This window comes from Cygnus olor, chromosome 2 (assembly GCF_009769625.2).
Source record: "Cygnus olor isolate bCygOlo1 chromosome 2, bCygOlo1.pri.v2, whole genome shotgun sequence".
Classification (NCBI taxonomy): domain Eukaryota; kingdom Metazoa; phylum Chordata; class Aves; order Anseriformes; family Anatidae; genus Cygnus; species Cygnus olor.
The window spans coordinates 20,535,227-20,561,085 of record NC_049170.1 but is presented as its reverse complement, the minus strand read 5'-3'; the positions used below and the strand labels follow the sequence as shown (position 1 = coordinate 20,561,085).

The 25,859-nt window shown below is 34.5% G+C and overlaps 1 protein-coding gene across 1 annotated transcript in view; it reads left to right on the top strand.

The window, feature by feature from the left end:
• The window catches only part of PLXDC2 (plexin domain containing 2), a 266,237-nt gene that overhangs the window by 224,965 nt on the left and 15,413 nt on the right, over nt 1-25,859 (top strand). Inside the window, exons 10-12 of the mRNA XM_040546250.1 lie at nt 13,094-13,154; nt 15,976-16,129; nt 17,504-17,542. Of these exons, the coding sequence (XP_040402184.1) occupies nt 13,094-13,154; nt 15,976-16,129; nt 17,504-17,542 (254 nt within the window). The remainder of the gene's footprint in view (nt 1-13,093; nt 13,155-15,975; nt 16,130-17,503; nt 17,543-25,859) is intronic.

The following is a 25,859-nucleotide window of genomic DNA, read 5'->3' as shown; positions in this document are numbered from 1 at the left end:
ATTCCAGCTGCAGTCCCTTCTCTTCAGTCTTTAGAGGTGTAGGTTATCCTTAAAGGTAATTCAGAGCAAAATCCTCCATTCCTGTCACTCTCTACAAGCTTGAATCATGGTTTTACTTTTCATAAGGGATCATCAAACTATCCACTCTGAAATCTAACATAAAGTATGTCATGTAGTTCCACCATAACTGAAGAAAAGGTACTTCATTTTCATATGACTTCAGCAAATGGGGAATCCTCCTAGAAGATATTTTTTTTCTTTTTTGAACCATGTAGAAGAGGGAGAACTGTTCCATACACAAAAGAAACTAGATATAAACATGGAAGATAATATAGTTTTAGAGCTTTCTGCTATACCTGTATCTGTGTCTATAAAACACCAGAAAAACTTAGCATTTGTCTCATAACACCTGTGGCTGAAACTTGGATTATTTTTACTCCTTTACCTCTAACTGCCCAGAATGTAGAAACTGAACGAATTCATTAATGTTAGATCTGTTTCCATGACTCTGATCATATGCACAATTCCCAAAGCTTCCTGCAATCTTAAAACAGTCTTGAATTAAAAAGATGAGGGAATCCCATTTCTGATTTCCCTTTAATGTTTAAACATTTCCCTTTAATGTTTAATCCTGAATGCTAAAAACAGCAGTGGTTCTGTAAACCAAAATGTTACTGCTTTTCTTTTTGAAATGTGTTCTGAGCAAAGTGAAAAATCACAAATGCCAGGAAATAGCAACAATAGTGAGATATAAGTCTCAATATTTCTAAACTATTTAATGTCAATCACTGCTCCCATCTACGCAGAAAATAAAGAGGTTAGTTATTTTGTATTCTGTACTGGTTACCTGGAAAGCATGGAAGGGAAAATCTTTGGACACTTGCTGTTCTTAAGAAAACATTTAACAGTTGAAATAAGAAGTGACAGTTTTCCACAGTGGCCTTATGGTAACAGAAATTTTAAAAATTGTTGCCTTTTTTTGCTGAACCTCTAGGAAAGCTTGAAATGTTTTGTTTATTTATTCTTCTTTTAGCAAGACATTGGAAACATGTTCAGTTAACTTTTAAATCTGAGTTCATACCTGGAAATCTTTAATATCAGGGAAAGAAAAAAAAAACTCTTGAATCAAGTATTGTAATATAATTGATAATCTTATGTAAACTAAAGTATTTATTTGGTTAGTAAAGTACTATCCATATAGAATTACAATAATAGCACACAAAAAAATAATATACAATCTGACTACATGAAACACCTGATTTAGAAAAATCATTAAATATAAATAAGAAGCACTGAGTGTTTCTGTACACATAGCTTACTGTTAAATATCTACCTTCTCCTCATCTTTATTTGATAGCTGGCATTGTAACCAAGGTTGTAGATTCCATTATGGAGCAGGACAAGATTCCATTATGGCAGTGGAAAAGATCAGAACTAAAAATACTCATCAGATGAGAAAACAGATGTATTATCTTAATCATGCAGTGAACATTTAGTAAATATCATTTGTTATGATGTGCCTTGGTCTAAGCCCCTTAGGTTATTTTACCAAAACTATGAAGCTCTTTAATAACAAATAAACAAAAATGAAATCTAGAAGTTTTTAACTTAGATGTTATAAACACAGTCTTCAAAAGTTCCGGAAGTTTTTATGCAATGAAATTGCAGTGAAAGCATAAAACTGAAATTACTGTTGGTTTGATGGATGAAGTAACTATCCTGGACACTGCAGTGCAAGGTGTCAAAACACTTTGTACTGTGCAGGGAAGGAGGTTTTACTTCATCAGCCTGAAAAATCTTTCTACTCCCATCTCTACTTTCTTGTGCTGCAATTTGTAGAGCTCATTTTTCATTCAAATGCTCACTTTTAAATAATTACTGTTTTTAAATATTTGAGGGTTTAATTTTCCTTGTTTGTTTGCTTCAGGGTTCCATATTTCAATTCTAAATTAAAAGATGGGGAGAAGACTTGCTGATTATTATTCAAGCTGGTTTTATTCCATCACCATTTAACTGACAGGACCATGCTGTTATTACAAAATCATCCACAGTATTAGCCATAGAATTACTGAAGAAAAAAAAAATTTGTATGGATTAAGTAAACCACCAGAGGGAGCATATATAATCCAATCAGTGTAATAGATTCATATACAAATGACAGGGAAAATCTCATTTTAAATGCTTTAGAAAGGATAGAGATTTAAAATATAGTGTGTTCTGTAAAATGTATTCCACTCTATCAGTGTATATAACTTCATGAATTTGCTGATTATACTGCTGCTTCAGGCAAAGTGAAAGAAATGTGCCCAGCCTATCTGTCTCTAGAATTTGTATTCCACCAACAGCAGTTCTCTATGCTGGAGTGGTTTTATATGAAAATATGTCAGAGTCCTAACACTTGTCTTAACAAGCGGTTTGTTGAATTAGATCAAATCTAGCCCATGATAAATGAGAAGTAGTGTCAGTACTATTTTTCTAACTTGAATACTGTTTCTTTCCTGAGTACAGAGCAGACAGAAATTCTCTGTAGAAATTCTGGCCCTTCATCAGTCTGCTCTGTTTAAAATGCCATGTATTTTTCTTCTGTTTTAAAAGTTGTGTTGAGACAGCAATAGGTCATTTTTATCAAGTGCAACAAATATATCAAGAATGAATGTGTAGGTTTGTCAGCACTGATACATTACTGATGAGAATGGTATGATAACTAAATCTATACTTTATTTAGCAGAAAAATCCTCCACACCCGACTACTTCAAATCCTTTTCAAGATGCTTTCTCTTATTTTGACAAGCTAATTTGAACTCATGATCTGCAAGAATCTGTTAGGAAATCAGTATTCAATAATTGAGAGTTTTATGTGCATGGGAAGACTGATGGGAGCAAAGCAAGAAAAGAAACTGCCACAGAAGTGCTTAATGAACAAAGTATTTCCTTAAACCAGAGTGAGATTAGTGATGGTTTTGTTTGAAATACAGAGAAGGAAGCCTCACAAGATCTTAGATCTTCTCAAGTGCGATAGCAATACTATTTTTAACACAGTGTAAACTTCAGTGAGACTGAAATCTAAGTTCCATTATGGAACACAGAGGATCATGAGTTCTTAATGTATTTTTATGGAAAGTTAGCCTGTATGCAAGTGAACTAGCTTTTCACTGAAATTCATACATCCATACAGGGATAAATATCAAATAAATGCCTTTTTACAAGCTGGACAAGATTGTGGAATTTGTTAGTAGCTAGATTCCATGGAATTATTGTGGAATTTCTGTAATTCTCCTTGATCACAGATTGTCAGGTACAATTCCTATGATTAGTACAAATAAACCTAAAATGTTCAGTCTTGTAACCCAGAACTGCAGCAAAGGTGCAGTAGCCCTTGTAGGCCTGTGACATATTACAGCAACACCAGCCAGTGCAGTAGATACACTGTAGAACTCTATAGAGTTGAATCATCCCCCAACCAAATCTGTCTCTTGTAGGTCTGTCAAATATCTCACATTCTTAAGGTGTCTCATAATAAACACAGAAAGTAGTTATCAAAGATACAGAGGACAGTTAAGTACTTAAATCCCATTTAGAGAAGGGAAAGCAGACATCCATCTGTTATTTACACCTTTGAAAATATTTACTTTTCCTGATTTGTTTGGAAGGAGGACCACAAATTTTTGTTTAATTTCCATGTTTAATTTGGAAGACACACAAGATAAAATAGTGGTAAAACACCAGATAAATAGGTAAATCGCACAGCTCTTTTCTGTAGAAACTTTTACAATTCTTCTATACACTAGTACCCTTTTATTCCTCACTTATTGTATAGGAACAAGAAGAAAAAAAAACACTTTGTCTTTAATGAACCATTCATATCTAGGACTGCAATTTCCTTGTTAGCTGTAAATCTTTGAAATCTCAATAGAGTTGAGTTCAAACTTAATTCTGCACTATTTGTTTATCCTGGGGAATGCTACAGACATAATAGTGAGTATTGCCCTCCTCTATTAAACCTGCATTCACTCTGGGATTAAACATTTCCTGGCAGAACTGCACCATGCTCAGTCACACAGACATCCCAGATTCTTTTCTGTTTGTTTTCGTTTTAATCTGTTCATTTCTAACATTGATAACTACTACCAGAAAGTTTGGATTCAGCTATGTTCCTATTTAGCTGGTGAAAGTTGACACTTGTCTGTGAAAGGGCTCCTCAGAATGCAATTTTTTTCTAGACCTTTTAAGAAATATCTCAGACTTTTGGTCATCATTCTATGCAATGCAATGGGCCTTCTCAGGACTCATTTTCTATACCAGGTATTACAGCCTAGCTGATTTCCAAATAAATGTATTTTTTGGTAATTAATTAAAAGATTTATACTTAACAACATGCTCATGCATGTTTATTTACTAGGTAAATAAAGTAAAGCAGACAAGACATTGTTAATTTACATGGAACTGTATCATGAAATATATGTGAAGGATGATTACATTAATACAGAACAGAAATAAGAACAAATATATATTTAAAAAAAGTTATTTAATCTTAAAAGTAAAGATTAGTTCAAAAACACTGAGATGAAAGTTACCAGTTAAGGCAGAAATTTTACCTGGTTTACCTGAATTCAAAGACAGAACTTCTAGAAGGTTTTGGCACCTGGAGATGGGAACCTCCTCCATGTGAACACAGGTTCAGACAGAGGAATGCAGTCAGGGTCCCAAACTCTTCTTTAGTTGTCTCACTATATCTTACCTGAAACAATTAGATATGAACAGATTGTCTTTTCTACAGATGCTTTACACTACTTAAATTGTTTTCTTGGTACTCAGACTGTTTGTTCCACTTTTTGCTTGTGTAAAGTCCCAATTCATCTCTTTTTAATACTGACAACATTTATTAGCTAATTTGTCTGACATTGTCTGGAAGACTTACCTTTATTTCCGAAACTACTGATATTGTCTTCCTATATATTGTTTTTCAAACGCTTTATTAGAAAACACACAAATGTGACCACTCCAAGCTTTATGACTTCAGGACAATTTGTCGGATAAATTCAGTTACACAAAAAGCTTCATTAATGGATTAGCAAAAATGATGATTGTGCAGTAGGTACATTTTGTCCAATAGGCTTAATAGTTCTTGGCAGAACTTTTATTTAGTGAGGAATAGGGTATCAGATTTTCTCCTTTTCATGCCTGAGATGAATTTAATTCATAGTTCCTGACTTCTTCCTTAACTGTCAGAAAATGGGATGTTTTCAGAAATGCATTGCTGTGTATCTATTTCAAAATACTTGAATGTTCATGAGACTAGATAACAGAAATGAGCTATTACACCTCCCCATTATATCCTAAATTGTTGGTCTAGATAATCGCTTACTCAACTGCCCATTTCTTTTCTTATTGCAAGTGTTTGTAAAAAGAGAAAGAGCCAAAACCAAGGACAAACCAATTCAGAAGACCTCCAGGTTCTGTTCACGACACTTCAGTGGAGACAGAGAGCTCAGGCAATCATGCCTGACTCTAGGGTACTTTATAAAACGCAGGTTAATGCATTGCTGTGGAAGCCTTCATTTTGCTTTCCTTCATATAAACATCCTACCTACTGTATTGCTATCTATAGAGAAATCTAATGTCTTCTGCCAATTTTGTGACTTTCACTCATCATTAGAAAATGCTCTCATTACAAGGGAATTAAATAAAACAAGTATTTAAATCAATCATGCATTTTAATGGAAAGTTTTTGCACATTTTTTTTCTTTTTCTTTACTTTTTAGTTTCACTGAAATATATCGCAGAATGGCAGCCCCAGTTAGATTTGTTTAATGGTCAGTTCCATGGTCATACAGAAACAGTCACTTGTACAGCTGTAGTTCATCTTCCCATACCAAATATTTTTGGATGTAGATTTTCTTGCAAATTAAACAGAGCCTGGGATGGGAAGCTTCCTGGGCATTAGAAATTCATTGTTTGGACAATTAAATAGTTATGATGTTCCCTGAAGTGATTTTAATCCATCCCCAGGAGCACTGTCCAGAACAGTGCCCAGGCACACTGTAGGAGTTAGAATATTCCAGTGATTATTCCCAGTTAGTTGGCAGTTTATATGCAGCCTCCTTCTTTTCAAGTTTGAGAGAGTTTTCTTGTTTGGGCTTGGGCCATCCTGTGCCAGTAGTCCTCAGTGCCAAGGAGCATTTCTAGGCATGTTTATTTTGCTAGTATAGAAGGAGCCAAAATGATCACAATAGTCTTAACTTCTTTCCAGAGGCACTAATCTCATGGATGTACTCCTCAATATAACTTGAGCATCACTGAAGTCATATTTGTCTAATAGTCTCCTAGATATCTCTCTTTAAGGAAGGGCCATAAATGAAGTCTTTTTTTGTAAGCATAATATTTTAAATTTTACATATTCCTATACATGTATCGCTATGTAATATTGCCAGAAATTTTAATTTAGGCAAACTTGAAATCTGCATGTCTCTTCATGAAATTTGGATAATCTAAGTTTAAGAACTGCTAAGGAAAACTGTTCAGTTTTTCAACATAGTCTACTGATTCTCTATAGCATATATATTTCATTGATCTTTACAGTGTGCAAAACAGTGGGGACTCTGTCACATTTCCCTGTTGGAGGTATTGCCAATTTCATGGAAATGAATGAAGTTTTCTTAGTATTCTTCCTAAACATTGGGACTTTTTTTTCTGCACCATTACCTCTTTAGTTTCCCTTCAGCTCAACTCTGTTAAGTCTTCCAATATCTACATTATCACATAACATTAAAGAAACCACTTGTTTCTCAACAGAAATTACAACAAATATTAATATCTACAATTAATGATGAAATCGATGAACTGCAACTGTTCTGTTTTACAGACTGTTCTTGCTGAATGTGAACTTCAGAATTGGACTCACTTTTAGAGAAAAAGAAATGATTAGAATACTTGGGGGGGCGGGGAGGGAAGAGAGAGAACTTCATGAACTTAAAATTCCTTCAAACATAATCAGTTACAGGATGATTTATGTCCTTTCTTTTTATGTCTAGCTGAAGAATTCTTTGAAGCTTTACAGAAGATGTTTTTCTTAATTCATCCATTCTTTCTGCCCCACAAATGCAGTACTGTGAATATGGAGTTTCAAAACTTTGTGTGTTCTTTATGCAGAACATTCTTTTGTTTTGTTTGCCTAAATTATAAACATCTTAACCACTGGCTTACTTAGTCAGTTTGTCACATTATGCCTTCTTCTCCTGTAACTGTTTCTGCTTCCTTTGACTTCTTACTTTTTTTTCAATTTGTGAATGTGATATGACAGGACCAGTAACCTAGCTTGGCTAAACCATAATATCTCTGCATTTCTTTTTCTAGCTGCTCAGATGCTGATGACTGCTGATACTGAAACAACTAAGTAGAGTATTGCTCAATCACTGTGGGTTTGTGTGTGGTAACAGAAATGTAAACAGACATATTTAGTAGTATCTCTAGGAACCAGACTGCTTTCGTCCTGTCACAAGGGCTGTACTACTTCTAATGCTATTAGTGGATTTTATAAAGGAGCAAAATTCTAAGAAAAGTAAATGACTAAGAATGAAGTTTGGCCAATGTATGAATGAGACCTGTATATTGATGCGCGCTACCTGAGACTTGATATTCTTCAATATCCTTTCCAGTCTTATATTCCTATATCTGGGAGTACTGTAGGAAGCACAGCAGCTGTGGCTTAATATATGCTTGTCTGGTTTTCAGAAAATCTGGGCTTAACTCTTGTTGCTGTTATGGAATTCTGTGTTATCTCAACCGAATCATTTAAACTCTCCTGTGCTCCATATACTCAGCTCTAAAGTGGAAAAGGAAATATTTCCCCAAAGGTGACCTTCATATTTTTGTTTTAAAAGGAAGAGAAATAACACTTATGGATGGTGTCCGTATAAAACAGTATAAAGTAGTTTGCAAAACACAGTTTGCCACTCCTTTTTACTTATTTAACCAGAAGGAAATGTAACATTTAATGTTGAGAGGGGGAACATAAGATCTTCATGGGAGCATCCACCCTAAAATTAAAGAGATCACTTTGATGAGCAATGCCAACAGATCAGCATTCTCTACTAACTTTTGTTGCAATTACCTCTTTGGTCATATATAAATGCACAAACTCAAAGGCAGTGGAGAATGTAATTTAATATCAGATACTAATTTCAATGTATCTCCTTCCCAGAGATTTGATTGTTATTATTTTCTGCTGATTCTGTTGGAAAATTTGATACCATAACCTAACAAATTTGACTCTAGGCTCTTCTTACAGTCTCTTTTACCTTGTAGTTATTCAAAGCAGAGCCTTTAGCAAAAGCTTCCATTTTATTCTTTATCTGCTTTTCAGCATGTTTCCTTTGTTGTTGTAAGTGATGGTAAGATTATAGAAAACATTCTCCTATTCTTCTTTAATCAGAACTCTGACAACTCCCACTTTAACTAGGATTTTTTCTTTTCTTTCTATTTGAATTTAAAATAAAACTTACCTCTTTTAACCCACTTTCATTCTTAGGCTCTTCCAGCAGCAAGAATTTCCAGTGGGAGTCCTTATTTTTACTGCCTATTCATATGTTGTGTCTGAGTTACAAATATTAACTCTTACCTGTTTCAATCTCTTTAACTATAAAAGACATTTTTTTGTACAGTAAAAAAAAAAAAAAAAAGTTTAAACATCTTCTCACTTCCCTGTTTACATGACATTGCAGAATATGTAACTCTATTTTCTCAGAGAGATTTTCTCTATATATATAAAGTTGTGGAACAATCATCAGGTTCTAGATTGCCTGCATGGATGTGTGCCACTAATCTCTGATTATCTTTATCAATCATCTGCATGTTGTAAATTTTGAGGTATGCAACCTTAAGACAATAATGGTGCTACAGACATGGATATTCTGCATCAAACATTCATTCTGCTTTAGCAATTTTATTTGATTTTGTCATAAGCCTTAATATAGTACAGGCTGTTTGTAGTACTGTATATTCAAAACCCTCATATTAAGCACGTCATCTTAGCTGTTCAAGAGAAGACCTTACAACAGGGTAGGAGCAAATCCTCTTCTAACTATTCAAAAGGTCATCCTTTTCAGAAATAAAGTTTAATTAAGCAATATGTTCAAGTATAAGATAAATACAGACAACACATTTATGAATTATGAATTTAGCTATATGGTTAGATGTATTGAGCTAGCTGATAATTGTAAATACCATTCAAATACCATATAAATTCATACCACAGACACTCACAGTGACACTTCAACTTCGTAAGGACATTGAGCTGTGATAAAGTTCTGCATTTCTGCCAAGAGACAGTGGAAAATAATAAAGGGAGGAAAGGACAATCTTGTCCCAGGTAGCACAGTGTGACAAGAAAGTGATATTCAAAAGATGGAGGAATCAAAATGGAGCTTTTTTTTTGTGGGGGAATGGGAGGCAAAGCTAGACTGAGCACAAACATAATGCTTGATATATTTCTTTCTCAAAAAATCACTGATGGTTTTATTTTTCACTTGGACTGACACTAAGACCAAGGCTTCCAGTGTTTTATTTTGCTTTCTATCTTCCTCAGCCTGTGAAGAAATTCCACTTTAAAATATACTAATTCTTCTTATAAGCAACTCAAACAATGTAGCTAGAATCATCATCTCTTCTTTCCATGATGTGAACAAAAAGGAAACTTCATGGTTCAAGGCAGAAAAGAGTTCTTTCTGTTCAATTTTCTACTTAATTTTCCAGGTAAACATTTTATTTAGAGGCGTCAATAAGTATTTTAACTCACTTGAATAATTATATGGTATTTAAGAAATCATTTCAAATTTCTGGAATGCCCTTCTGTTCCTAGAAAAAAGAAAAAAAAAAAAAAAAAGAAAGAAAAAAAAAGGAACAGTAGGCTTAAAAGCGCACGTGTTGTGCATTTTAATGCTCATGACTCTGGCATACCAGCTCAACCTGGTGAAATGATTTTTCCATCCAGACTTTGTCCTTTCCTTCCCAATAATTTTCCATTATGTTTTTAGCTTTTATAAGTTAAACCTTGCTGAGATAAACTCTCCTGTATAAAGGGTATCTGATTTATTATTAATCCTCTTTAAAGAGAAAAAGCACAGAAGTTTGAGTTATGCACTAAATGGACGCTTCTTGTCATTTAAATATGCTCTGCCAAATAGAGGTAAATGGCATCTGGTAGAACTGATGACATCACCATCACCTTTCTAGCTATGTACAGTCAATAGAAAGGATTCTGACATCTTTTTTGTTACCCAGACTCAGCTGCATTAATTATGCCAAATCATCACTGTTAGGCATGCAAAAGCTTTAATTCTTACTTTGCTCTCTGAATCAGTATTCCCAAATTCCACACAAATCCTGGAATTCCTTATATTTAATGAATGTCCCTATTCTCATTTGCTAGAACATCTTTGTTATTGCTTTGCCAGGAGCAGATTTGGGTCATCGCTTGAAAATTAAGTTGTTATAAAAAGGCCATGTTGACAGATGGCATAAATGGCATAGCTAATCAAATCTGCTCTAATGTTTTAATGGCAACAGGGAATTATCACTATGCTACTAAATAAAGTTCTTAAAAATGCAGTCAGTAGAGTTGGTGGTGCACTGAAATTACAGTTCCCAGAATTCTAACTCAATGACACAGCAATGATGGTATTGGCTGTGGTTGACATATGTCTCAAAGGAAGTTCACAAACAGATTTCCTTGGAGCCCAGCACATCTAGTTCCTGAAAAAGCTGCTTTCTGACAATACTGTTTGGACTCACCATTGCTTCGATAGCAAATGATAAATAAACAGTGTCCAGGGTTTAATATGTTTTTGTTTGAAGTAGATTAATCTGAAAAGTGTCTGTTTCACATGTTTAGATGAGCCATTCCAAGTCCCTGTGTGTCGCATTGAATTTTTGATGGTTAGTCAATTCCTCAGGAAGAATCAACACCTCTAATGTTTCTTGCCACCGTATTTCAACAGTTTGTCAGAAGAAACTTCAGAAATGTAAATGAGTGGATATGGGATAAGCATTTATTCACTTCGGAGTCTTAAGTCTGACACCATTTAGATACTTTTATGTCTAAAATAAAAGGTTCATTAATCCCTACCAGGTCTAAGTACTGTCAGGATTGAGTTAGCATGGCAATATTTAGCATGGCCTTTGTTGCAGGAATTTAGAGAGTGACTTGATATCATGTCTAAATATTGAACTTGATTTTCAGATGTTCTGAATACCCACAAACCCATTAGATTTTAGTCAGAGCAGTATGACTGAAATGTAATGGGTTTGTTAGTATTCAGTACATCTGAAAATTAGACAAGTTATCCTTCAAGACAGAAGTTACTAATTAAGCTCTTCAAATTTCAGAGAAAAGTGTGAGCTGAGGTTTCCAAACATTATGTTCTACTCATAACTGTAATATATCATTATTTCTTTCTGCTTAGCAAGGTCCTTCTTTTTCTCTCAAACATTCATGGAGGCAGAAGACCCCAAAGATGGGGAGGCAGCTCCCATCACAGGTCCCATCACAGCATTCATTTACTCACCAGTCAGCAAGGAGGAAGAAAAAACTCTTTGTGCTAATCTGTACTCCTGTGCATTAGAAAGGAAAGAAGGAAGTCTTTGTACTTCTCTGGGACACATTTCTGTTTCGGGGATTTGTTTTCTTCACTGTAATAGGTTTTTGAAAGTCAGTTGCTTTAAAGTGAGTGATAACTGACATTTGTTAGGGTTGGTGTTTTGTTTTGTTTTTTTAGCAACATTGCAAATGGTGGAATGAGGATCAATGCAAATATAGCAAATAAGAATGAACATTTTCTCAAAATCTTTCATCAAAAACATTGTAGATTCTGCTGAGAATAATTATACAAAGAAGTTTGTAAACTTCTTTTTCGTGACTTGTTAAGGTTGTTTACATTCCATTTATTACTATAAAAATGATTCCATTGCTCCATTCTTCCAAAGTGGACCCTGTTTCCCATATTTAGTTGAAGTAGGGTAGCATTTGACGTCTTGACATCTTTCATTACATTGAGAACCAAAAATTACCTAAGGTAAGGCAACCATAGTAGTTGCCTTACTTGTTTGCTTAGTCTTGTCAAAAGGCAGTGAGAAATTTATTTGCTGTACAATCAGATATGTTATGGCCATGGATGCCAAAAGATATCATCTGGATATGCAAAGAAAATTTAAAAACCCTAACTGGGAGAACCTCTTTCAAAGCAGGGCATGATGGTTTAGTTATTTACTTGCAATTTTGATAATGCTTTCCATTTTTAATGCTACCTCATGTCTAGGAAACTCTAAGTTACTGTATAAACGCTGATAGCACTCTTGCTAGATGGGGGGTTGCCAGGGGAATCATTATATTAAAGCGTTACAAGTTACTTTAAAATTTCTTTGTCACATATTGCAAATGAGAAAAGGATATTGCAAACAGGTTATTCACATCACCTAATTTGATAAGAAATATGCATGCAACTTAAATTTTCTACAGCTACTGAGGAGGTAGAAGCAGCTCTAGTATTCTCAAATTGTCATGAGCACTGTTCAGAGGATCTGTTATCTAAATCCATGAACATTGACTGCATAGTAATATGTGTATCTCAGTGTCTCAGATCCCCTTGCCTGATAAAAGCAGTGACTGGTTCATTACATCTTTTGTAGATTTGCATTTTCCTGGCTAAGAAAACTGGACAAAAACAATTCATCCAATTTACATCCATATGGTTGACATCAAATGTAAAAATATTATGGCTCAGTGCAGTCTTAAGTGTAATTATCCAGTGGAAAGGAAGCATTCCAATTTAAAAACTACAAATAATCAACCTATAATATTAGGTTAATAATAACTCATTCATTGAAATGTCTTTCGCTCAAAATGGATGAAATGATTGACTCATATTTTAACAGCCTCTTGAATAAAAGTAATACCATGTGAATCATATGGATTTTAAAATAAATCACATTATTTATTTATTTTCTCTGTCATTCTCTCCTTTCCTTCTACTGTCCTCTAATGTTCTTGTTTTCCTCCTATTTCTATCTGGCCAACATCTATCTATTTCATTATTTAAAGGTGCTCCAGTGGATTTGACCGTCACCGGCAAGACTGGGTAGACAGTGGCTGCCCTGAAGAGGTATGTGAGTAGTCCTCAGCCCATCAGAGATCTTTCATATACTTATGATGCTTTTATTATGATTATGAAGAAGGGTTTCAAGGCCAAAGACATCCTATATTTATCCTTGTCATTTGGTGGAAATATTGTAAATCGTAATAAAGAAAAATAAACTTCCCAATTGAGGGAATAAAATGGACACGAGGTAAACATTCTTCCTCTGAGAAAACACTTTAAAAAAAAAAAAAGTACCAGAAGCCCTGCCTCATAACAATGCCTCTGCACTGTTTTTCTCTTAGGTCTTCTCTTTTTCTTGCCAGAAAAGGGGAAGAAACTGTAATGTTCCTCCTCTCAGAAAACCCTCTGGCAGTGTAATCTTAAGTGAAAACCAGGCATTGCATGTCTTACATTTTGCTTATGAAGTCTGGCCAAATCATTTAGTACAGAAAAAAAAATCATAGATTAATTCAAAAAGATTAAAGATAAATAAATAAATACAAGGCATTTGGATTTCCTTTCTTGGAGATGCAGTGAGAGAAAAATATACCTGACTGTGTTAATGGTGAACTGTCAAACAGGGACTGTGGACCTCCTATGAAAGACACACTTAGGGTGCTCCTGCACTGGAGCAGTTCATTTTCAAGATATATTTATAAATATTTTACTGCTCATTCTTTCCTAGTGTCCTCCCTTTAGAAACAGGTGGGGTTTTGTTTGTTTGTTTGTTTGTTTGTTTGTTTGTTTTCATCTGGGGATTGTAGTAATAGGAAGAAATTAATTTACAACACTTTTAATCTTCTTATGGCCATAAAATAATAATAATAATAATAATAAATAAAAGTTAATTTTCCATTATGGCTGAAAGGTCCTAATTCTGTCATGAGTTTCAGCAACATAGCCCTTTTGAAATATATCGTCAGGTGAAACTAAGGGCAAAATGTAGCCCCAAGTGTCTAGTTAGGAAAGCACTTTCTGTTTTATTCTCAGTAGAAGCAGAGAGAAGTAATGATATAAATCCAGTCTGATGGAAGAATTTTTTGGTCCTATAACTGTAATTGCAAAATAACTGCATCCTACATAATGCCTTGGTAAGCGGGCTTGAAGCTTCAGCTTTGCAGTTTGTACGCTGTTAAGAATGGAATTTCTGAGAGATTTATTGTCTGTGTATCACAACCTCTTCAAGAATATAAAATAAGATTTACTTGGAATATCTGTTATTATAGGGCACAATCTTTGTATTGCTTTAATCCAGACTGTAATTAGATAAGACTTAGTTGTTTCTGTTGATGAAGCTATGCAAAAACATCCTCTCTACTGGACAATAGTCATACTATTCTGCTAATTCTGCCTTTTTCTTCTAGATTCACTATTTCTAATGCTCCAAGGCTTGCTGCATGTTCTGAGAGGAAATTATTGATACACTAAGTGTATCTGAGAAACTCATAGTTTGATTTGAAGTTTCAAGCTACTTGACTGCTGCTTACGGTCTAGCTTTCAGGCTCTTTAGAGTAGAAACAGCAGCTTGCATAATGTATTCCAGAATGATTCTTTGAGCTGACTGCTGGAGCTCAATGAAGGATCAACAGTTAGCGCAGAGGTTAATTTTAGATGTATTCATTCAATCATCATGAATAATGAGGATTCTTATAGTAATATTTCCTTTTTATGTAAGTTATATTTTGAGCTAAATTTTGATGAAATTGCATTGGTGAAATTAACAGTGGCTTTCAAGATAAAACATGAACAAATTTACAGAATAATTATAATGCAGGTACCGATACCTTTTTTAATGTAATATATTGTTTCCAGTAAAACAAAAAACAACCAAATACCCATGCGTATTAAAAGACAGACAATATCTACTGGGTTTTGACAGGCAGATCTCAAGAAAATGAACTGGCTTTGTGGGATTCCACTTCTGATTAAAAAGAATAGGGATAGCAAGAGTTACAGACAGTTCCGACATTTGCTGCTAGTTAATTGGGTATATTTTCCTGTAAAACTGTGTGATCCATGAAAGAAAGCATTCATTACAGCTGCAGAATCCCTACAAGTGTCCACAAATTTAATTAAAAAAAAAAAAAAGGTGGCATATTTGTGTTGAAATATTTGCCTATGAAAATTAAAGCAAAATTATTGTAAAGCGGCATATATTATTTATTTTATGTTAATATAGCATAAGAATTTTTTATCTTATATTTTTGTATAATACTTTGTATTATAATTATTATATTATACATCTGTAACACATGTAATATTATTAATATTATAGAAATAATAGGTATATAGTTAGTATGTTGCTCTATAGTTTGGGATGTAAATATTCTCTAGGCTGAATACATACACACATTCACACATGCATGTTGTTCTGTGACTACTGCATGTAAAGCCTAGTTAAATGCTGTAGTTAACTTCACACTATTCACTATGAACAGCCATGATTTAATTCCCACTTATCTTTTTTAACAATTTTTATGGCACCTAGACCAATGGCACAATGAGTATTCACAATAGAAGAGTGATAATTTGAATTATATTCTTAGGTGTTAAAATCTGATTGGGGGAAATAATGTTTGACATTCAGGGATGACTTTGAAGCATTGCCATTAACAACTGAACATTGTAAGTTTTGTTGCTGAATGCTCTGTAAAGCACTTCAAATGAAAAAAGGAAAAAAAAAAAAAAGGAAAAAAAAAACGCTTTTGAAATTCCTTGATTTAGGGCTTCCATTTTCATTCTCTTTCCTGTGACAGCTTGTCCGTACTTAAATTCTTCATTCAGTGACAGTCCACCCTAAGAATGGTTTTTTTGTTGTTTTTTGTGTGTTTTTTTTCCCCAACAGTCAAAAGATAAGATTTGCGAGAAGACTGTAGACACAACAGAAACACCTCCATACTCCACCACAATCCTTCAACCAACCACAACAAAGTTCAGAGTTTTAACAACCACCAGAGGATCCACCACTTCCCAACTGCCAACTAGCTTGCCCACAGAAGGTGAATTGTATAGATTGCTTTTGTCTATTGTACAAATGTGACGTTTACAACGCTAAAACAAATATATTTCCACTAAGTACGTGTTCATGTTGTCTTTTTCTCTTTGGGGTAATGGAAAGAGTAGGGAATTCCAGTCAACTACTTTTAAATTGCAACTTGCTCTTGCAAAAGTAAGCGTGAGTGTGACGAGCACTGGCGGAGGCGGGGGAGTGCTGGGGGAGCAGACTTCTGGAGAACTTGTGGTTACAAGGAGTTGTTCATGCTCCTGTAGCTGTCAGGCCATAGTCCCAAATTTGTTGAAATATTAGATGGAGAAAGCACTGGTAAAGGTAGTGAAGAAACTTCCATGACAGAGTTAATGAATTTGGGATCACCTTGTGTATTGTATTTAGCCAGGCAAAAATTGGAGATGACCAAAATTGAAGAACTCTTTGAAATTTGTCTGTTCACTTTTTTCAGTTAGTTGGCACTGTTCTTTTCATGTAGTGCTCGCAGTTGTGAAATAGTTTCCATAGGCTTCTGAAATGAATTAGCTGGGTAAGTGATGGAGTGTCAGTTCTCATCCTTGTTCCACTGACTGCTTAAATCTTGCCTTTCTATGGATATCCTCTTTTCCTCCTTCTGGGGAAATTTCAGTTGGATACAAAAGCTAACCAAGATTAATCAAATAGCATCTATAAAATAAAACAGAGTAGGGACAAGATTTCTTTTGGAATTGGATATTAACACATGGGAAGCTAGCAGGTGTGTGCAGAATTTCTAAGTGGCCTGTGACAGGAAATTTTAAACTGAAGGCATTACGATGTGGGAATCTACTGGTAAAACGGCTTGGTTTTGTTTGCAGTGAGAGAAGTTCAGAAACCATCAATAGAAGATTTGGACTGCATTGGCAGAATTATTCCCATATGCACACCTGCTAATATTGCCCTGGGATTTTATTCATTAAAGCTCACAACAAGAGGAAAAGGAAATAAATAGGATTTAAAACTGGTAGACCTTTTTTATAATTCTTAGAAGAGGAGCTAGGTATTGTTTCATTTTATTGCCGTATGCTGGTTCATGCAGTCCTTAATATGATAGAATGCTCAAGTATTAATGCATAACAAAAATAAATTATTTCTAAGCGCTATGAGGTGGCCTCTGGTACCCTTATTTACCAGTATTTTGAATCCTTCTTTACACTGTAACAGTTTCATAGGAAGTAAAGCCTTGCTTGTAAGTAAAAACACTATGATCTTATTCTAATTGAACTGAATACTAAATTATTTTTTAGTTGTGGAAGTTGTTTAGCATTAGAAAGAGAGTCATTTCTAAACCAACTAATGACCTAGAAATATGCATTTTGCTACTGCTAACTTTGAATTTCCTTTATAGATGACACCAAGATAGCGCTGCATCTAAAAGATAATGGAGGTAAGAGATGATTCTTTTGTTTGTAAATAATGTCAGCAGTTTATCAAATTACACCCCACTGAAATTCATTAATCAAAATCATACTGTAGAAATAGCTTTTAACAGATTCCCAAGGGACTTCAGACTTCCACATCTCTGCAGAAAAGCGTAAGGGCAGATAAGCTTAGCAACTGCTTAGTAAATTAAACATTTACAGCTCTCTTTATAAGTCTTTAATAAAACAGGTTTAATTAACTTCTTAAAAAATGACATATTAAAGAAAAAGTTTAAATGTATTGATACATTTATTAACTGTATTCCTGTATTATAATAACACAGTATTAAATTGTACAAAGAGGGTATATGATACTAGTTCTAAATGATGATATTCAGTATATCAAATTCATTCATAGTAGTGCATTATGATGTGACATTTTATTAATAAACATGTCCATCTTGAAACTGTATTTCTGTATGAACACAGATAACATATTCACATTCCATTCTGTGATTTAATAAGATCAGAGTTTTCTTTAAATTGGTTCCCTGATAAGGGTCTCTGTTAAATCAGAATCTGCAGGAGACTACTCTTGTCATCTTCTGTGTGGGTTCAAGAACTGAGTCCTGAGGTTTGTTCCTTCTTCCTTTGAAGTCAATAAGAATTATTGACTAATGCTATCAGAATAGGATTAGGTTATTAGGTGTAGGCTGGGTCTGTGTTTGCTTACTGAGGAGAATTGAAATATTTGGGTTGATTTCTACAGGCATTGGAACAGTCTGTCAAAGCAGAGAGTGATTTGCTGAGCAAATTGGAACAAATTATGTTTCCACTGATGTAAAGGGAAATATTATTGGCACTGATTGCCTTTCCCCTGGGCAGAGGAGGCTGTTTGACATGGATTTGACACAGAAATGATGTCTTCAAATAAGGTCAGCTATGAACTCAGAGCAGTACTGTTAGGCATTTTGTCTATGGGAATATCCATGAATCTTTTTCTGGTTCTTCTTGAAATTAAATTACATATTATTTGTTGTGAAAAGTGCTCCAGTGCTCTTGGAGGTCAATAAACCACATGAATCAGTCAGCACTTCACTCACAGGTTTCACAACTGCTCTGTACATAAAATGCCTTCCCAGCTGAGCTGGACCCACTCTCTGCCCTCCAAACAGACACTCCAGGGCAGGCAGCGAGCCTGGGACCAGGCAGCTCTCTATCTTGAGCATCACATCAACAGCTCAAAATAGTATGCTGTTACAGCAAAAGTAATTCAAAAGGTGGGCTTTAAAATATGTTTTTTCTCAGGTTTTTCTCAGCTTGGGAGTTGCAACAGAATTATATTTCACTTGTCTTATGTTTGTCTAAGATCTGGAAAGAAAAACCCTGTGAAAGCAGACAAAATGCTGACTATTAGATAAAATGAGGGATGGCTGTGGTCTGCTTGGTGAAGTGAGTTTGTGGGTTTGTGGCATCACTTATCTTAAATATAAGACATCTGTTCCCATGCAGAACACTGCTGCATTTTAGGAGGACAAACCAACAACTGATGTGATTATTCATTTTCCTTTCTTTTATTCTTGAAATAAAAATCAGAATAAAACAAAAATAAAATAAAAATAAAAGAAACTGACTTTAAATAACACAGAAGCAAAACAACACATCAGGATTTCTCATTTACACAGTAAACGTAGCTTTTAATCTGGGAAATTCTTTTTGATAAATCTTCAGTTATGCACTGAATTTTCCAGTGACCCCTAGATTAGTCTCAGATAAAACCTCTGCAGCTGTAGGCATGTTCTTTCATTCTCCGTGATTTGTCAGCCTTTCAAGAAGAGTAGATTGTTTCAGGTCATGAATATACAGTCTTTACTTTCTCATACTAGATCTTGAAAAACTCTGATGAAAGGGAACCTTTTATAATGGAAAACCAAAGCCATATTGGATTATTGATAGCCTATATTTTGATGTGTCCTTGGATGGTAGCAGTCAATATCTGGTTGGGTGCAACAAGAGGATTCTTTAGAAATTCTGCATCTCACCTCTGCCTTGAACTTTGGAAACCAACTGTTATAAAGCAGCAACTAAATTTAAATTAAATTTCAGGTTCAGGTCAAAGTTCTATGACTTTTTAATTGTATGAGAAAAGCATCTGCAAGTTAGTGCAGTAATTCATTCACAATCTTTCATGGCATATTTTAGTAACAATTTCAAATTTGCTTGTTTACATTTCTTCTGTGTTCCCTCTTTCTTCATATGTACTTGATAGATGCCTAGTAGATACATGCTTAAAACAATATAAAATACAGCTGGCATACCCTCCTCATTTTCACTGAATCTTATTTCTCTTTAAAATAGCAAGTATTTGTAAGATTTAAGATATATGCGGGGAAAAAAAAAAAAAAACATATTTTGTTATTAACTGCAGTTGCTGTTATTATTTCATTTTTCTAATAACAGCACAGCTGACTAAAGAGTTTAAAAGCCACAGCAATATCATATTTTCTTGTTGAGAACTCTTTGGTGGATGATTTAGATGATTGGCCGGCACATCTGAACGTTTCATTTGACCTTTTTAAACACCTCCTTGTGATGATTTGATTGCTATAAGTCCCTCTCAATCCGTCAGCTTTATAACTCAGAAAAAAAGTGTGTATGTTGGACATTAAGTGTCAGGGAAACTGCTAGCTCTTCTCATTCGTCAAAATGTATTCAGAAATTGTTGTTAAAAAAAAAAAAAAGACTACGTAGAAAACATCTTCCTCATGGAGAAAGCTGTTTTGTACATTTATGAGTAAGTCCACCCCAGCATACACAGTGACAGGAAATGTCTGTGTCCTTATGCTTGCACTCTGGTGGACTTTTTCAAAAATGGTCTGGATATGAACATTCGTGGTATACAGGATTAATATTAGCCTTATAAAGACCTTAATTTGAGTTTGAAAATTGTGAAACTGGTTAAGAAAATACCAAAATACAGACCCGAGTTTTGAATTTTTGATAGAGTTTTTTTATATATCTTATATACAGTGATACATTTACCCAACATTAGAATTTTTTTAAGAGTCCCTAATGCCTGGAATCTAGCTCCCATTAGTCATCTGTCTCCTTAATTTCCCTTAAAAATTGCTGTCTGAGCTCTTTGTACCATAAGAATTCTTGACAAATTGTGGGGAAAGCTCAGTCCCGTTTTTCTTCTGTATCCTGAACTCCAGCTAAAATATATAGTTACTAACACTAGTTCATGCTTGGTAATAATTATCTAACTTATTTTTTATTACTATGTTAAGTTTCTAAATAGTGTGATACTACATAAGTGTGTCTTATTGAACTGAAGCCTTTTCAAAGCTGAAAACATAAGTCTCTATAGCTTGGAAAAGCAACAACCTCTGATATAAATACTACATCTTCTTTGTGCATTAAACACATAATGAAATGTATTCTAGATATTATACACAATGGCCAGTGGACTACATGAGTATTTTTTAAAACAATTACAAATGAAAAGCACTGAACTAATCCATTCTGGGTAAAAAATAAGATTATAGATTAATAATATTTATTTTTAAGACATTTAACTTGGTAGCATTGATAAGTTATGATCATTTCTGTTTGTTTGTTTGATACTTTGGATTATATTTAAATGCTCCTTAGAACAGGATATTTGTGTCTTTTCCAGAATTTCTTGCATCTTTACTGCATCTCAAATTTTCTGCCATCATCTTACTAAAGCTATCATTATAAAATGATTATGATATGATTAAAAAAAATACCACCAATCAAACCTTCAGAAATTCAGTCCGAAGTACTGCTACTAGAATGTATCCTCTAGCAAGTAAATGTTATTTTTGGCCTCTAGACATTTTTACATCACATTAGGTATTAAACATCACATTAGCTTAAAGAAGCATGATTTTAAAACAGTTTAACTAAACTGAACAAAACTGTGTAGACACTTCAACTTACATTTAAGTTTGACTTACACTATTTTATTATGTCTTTGGTTTTCTAAGCCAGGTATAAAATGATATAAGGTATCTACTCTTACAGTTGTCATGACTTAACTGTAAAGGCATTGTTAAATCAGCATAATTTGTGAACTTTATACCATCTCAACAGTTTAACCTAGATCTAAATGGAAATCTAATGGGCTAAATGTAATAGGTTTGGTAAACTTTTAAGACTGCATTACTTTTGTCTTATCATTTGCTCCTGTTGCTGTCAGTGCTGTGGTAGAATGACAGCTAGTGCACAAAAAAAGTTCCTGTGATCTTCTGTATTTCTAAGTACCTATTCTGCATGGAGTTAACCCAGTGGTTGCAGTCAGCAGATTCCTACAATCTCTTCTACACTGGTCACTCATCTTTGAGATTATAGTGCATGGGTCCCTGTGAAGAACTGTTAAAAATAGAGGTCGAGTGAAAGAAGACATATAGTTGTATGTTTTACATTGAAGCTGACATGCCTGGGGTTCTGTACCCATGAAGTGGAGGGGGAGTAAATCTGGAAGCATGAGAAGTTGACCTGATGGTCTTGTGTTTGTTTTCAGTCAGGTTAAGAGGAGTCAGTGGGTTGACTGAATTGAAATTCTTATAATCTGGTAAAGTTTTGCTCTTCTGGATGTAGCAAGTCAGCTACATTGCCAGGACAAATGCTATGGTAAAATATTGAGCTTTGTGATAGCCACTGCTTGATTTTACCAAGCCATTTTAATGGCTTAAATGGTCTCAAGCCACTCAGACTGGAATTAACACAAATAACAACTGTTGCTGTGTTAAGTGATATTTTAGGGCTAAAGAATGTAAATCCTTAGCTAACAAAGTTAGTGCTGGCATCCTATAAGCAGAGGGATTTAGTATTAGTGCACTCACATCCATTTACTGCACTAAGCAGTTGATGAGTCTTGAGATTTACTGAGTTGCCCAGAACCCTATGGAAATTTGATAACAAAGCTAGGTATTGAATTCAGAATTTGTGGGTTACACTTCATAATATTCTCACTCAAAACCACCTTTCATTCCTTATGTGCAATGGGAAACCAATTTTTTAAACAGTAACTGAGCCATGACTTTATAAATCATTATGAAACCAAGTAAAGTGGAGCAGTGGGTTAACCTCAGAATGTTAACAAATACTAAGGGAATGAACCCACAAAAGCAAGAAAATCACACTCCATTATCATTAAGAAGCTCAGAAGTCCAGAGCATGCTGTTCCTAAAAAGGGTAGAGACCACATTTTTATGGAGATTCCTCTGAGCCTCCGGAGAATCCTTCCAACTGTAAATTCACTTCTTCCCTCCCACAGTTGCTCTATGTAGGTCATTAATCTTCTGTTCAGGAATCTGCATTATGTACAGGAAAAAAGCTTAGGTTTGGACAACCATATACCTGCCCCATAAAACAAGCAGTTTTCTGGTAGACTCACATTCCAGACATAACTGGGGGCCCCAAAGAGGGGAAAAAATCAGTGGCTCTGCTGAGCACACATAGGCTGTATCCCTGTGTGCTCAACTGTCGTGAACATTATGTCCTCCTCTTCACAGGAGCATATTAACTCAAGTCAAAAATCATCCAGATAGGGCAATTCAAATTCCAGTCTAGAGATGATGTACATGACAGGGTGGAGAGCTGGTGGAGTGAACCTGAATCTGTAGGTGTCCGTGTCACTGACAGGCAGTTTAATTGCAGAATTACCCTGAAATAAACCTTGAAGAGGGTGTAAATTTCCTTATTCCTTGCTTAGATTACTTTAAAAAGGCCGGGTATATATTATGGTAGACTTCCAATACATCAGAGAGTATCTGTGGTAAGCAGTACATACCTTTTGTTTATATATCAGATTTATATAACTTGCAAAAGTAGTACCCAGTACCCAACCAAGAAGTAGAAATGGTCATCTAAAAAATCATCTTTTGGTATATCACACTTTACCCCACAGCTCAAAACTTCAGACCTTCAGACTGAAATACTTTATATAGACTGAATTAGAAACCTTAGAGTGTATGATGGAGAATGGAATCCCTGTGAAGTACATATAAGGTTAAAAAAAAAAAAAAAAGTAATAACGTTATCATGGCAAGTTTCAAGTGATCTAAATGATGCATTCTTTAAAGATCATAAAGTTTCTGTGATTCTGTAATATTTTTACAGTAAGAATCTCTTGAAATAATGATGCAAAGAAGCTCCCCTTTCACATTTCAGTTGTCATAACAATTTTCACATAGTTCCAATCCAAAAAAAAGATGTCTATGAATTAAATGAGGCATTTCCCTTAGAGGTCTACTCTTTCTCTGTACTTAATTCCACTTAATTTTAGATTCTCTCACAGGGTATTACCAATTTGTTTGTAAGCTCTTTGAAAATATGATCTATCATGTTAAATGTTTGTATTATAATTGCATACAGTAATTGTTACTAGTATAATATATAAGCGTGTATAAAATTCCTCAGCTAGTATTTATGGGATAGTATTTTTATGTAACAAATAACCTACTAAATTTGTTTTTGTATTAATAGTTTGGCATAAATCTATTTTAATCAATAAATGTATTTTTATAAAACTGTACATCCTATAGCTTCAGAATCACAGCCAAAATTAAAACGGACATTACCTAACGTGTAAATTGGGGAATGCAGGGGAAGTTCCAAAGTTACCAACTGAACTATTTAAAAAAATGTCATGTTCACCTGGTGGCCCTGGAAATACCACACATTGTTTCTTTAATGTTTAATCTATGTAGTCCACACACCTAAGTAACAAGAGTGTATAAGTGTCTGTCATAGATGTAGTTATACCTGAACCTCTACTTTTTTACAGTCTGGCATTATTTCATCTGTAGGAGTGATTTTCATGGACTGGTATCCAGAGCCGTTTTGCTACAAAACTAAGTCTGTGCCAAGAGCATCGCCAACTTAATAAACCAGAATTTCTATACCAATATTGCTGCATAGATGCTCACATACCCATGTGATAGCTTCTTATTCATCTGACCAGACAGATTAAAAAATGCTTTTAATGAACATATTTTAAGAATATGTCCTATTCTACCTCATGACCTAACAGCAAATACACATTTTATAATAAATCATTCCTGTATGAGAAGTAGTTGCAGGGTTTATTCTTTAACTTTTTGTGATATATGCAGAGGTTTACCATGAAAATTCATTCATCGGGTAAAAAGAGGGGAGAGAACAAACCTCAGTGTTCTTCATGGAGAAACACTAGTGATTATTGTCTTTAGGCTGATTGCTGTCATCTGTATCCCTGGCTTTTCTAGTATAGCTGTGTCAGTCAGGAGGATCGAATAAAGTATTGCAACATATCCTGTAAAGGTGCACATGCATCTAAGTTTGAATGGGAGCTTTTTGCCATCTGACTAAAATGCAAGAGCAAAAAGCAATGATGTGGAGGAAAAAGGAGGTTTCAAGGTACACAAAGAAATTCTTTTTTTTTTCCATACGTCATTTGCGCTTAGATCCATGTCACTTCATCTAAAGGAAAGCTTCTAGCTTCACATATTTTTCTTCCATTTTCTAACAAAAGTTTTTCATATCTCTGTTCTCACAGGCAGAGATGTAAAGCTTCAGCAAATACATTCTTTTCCATCTCATATCATGAAAGATGTATATGTATGTATCACAGTTTTGTTTTCTTATATATAAAACTATCACAGTGGAAACTTCATGTGAACCTTAAGTTTAGGTAATAGAAAACCTTGGGTTTTTTTTTGCGTCTTTTGCATATTGCATATGATTAATATGCAATAGTGAAATAAACAGTATCAAGAATCCATCCACAATGTGTTTGCTCTATGTATGCTCTAGGTAACCATCCCTGTTTGTACATTCCTTTGTTCCTCTTAAAGTCAGCATCACAGTCCGCATGGACCAGGACAAGATTTTTTATTCACAATTCCTTCACTTTTTGTTTTCTTCTGTGCCAAAAGACTCTAACCCAACAGTAAGTAGAGATATAACATAATAATATAAAATCAAAGATGATAGTCCCAATGTGTTTATCATGCAAACAATGACAACAGGGTGTTGTTGGTTTGTTTGTTTTTTTCAATTTATTTTTTTTTTAGACAGCATTCCAGCAGGAAAATGGTTATTTCATGTTAGTATTGTGTGTCTTTATACTTGGGAAAAAGTTAGTTGCTGTTTCTGTACTGTTATTCAGAACCTAATTAGAAGCAGACTAACCTTGCAGATGTTAACATGCTCCTTCTGCTTAAAAGGTTTATACATGAAAAAAATCTGGGGAGGAATTGTAAATAGAGCATATTGTATGTAACAACTGTTATTTTGAGCACAAGAAAATGAAAGTTTGGGGAAAGTTCCACT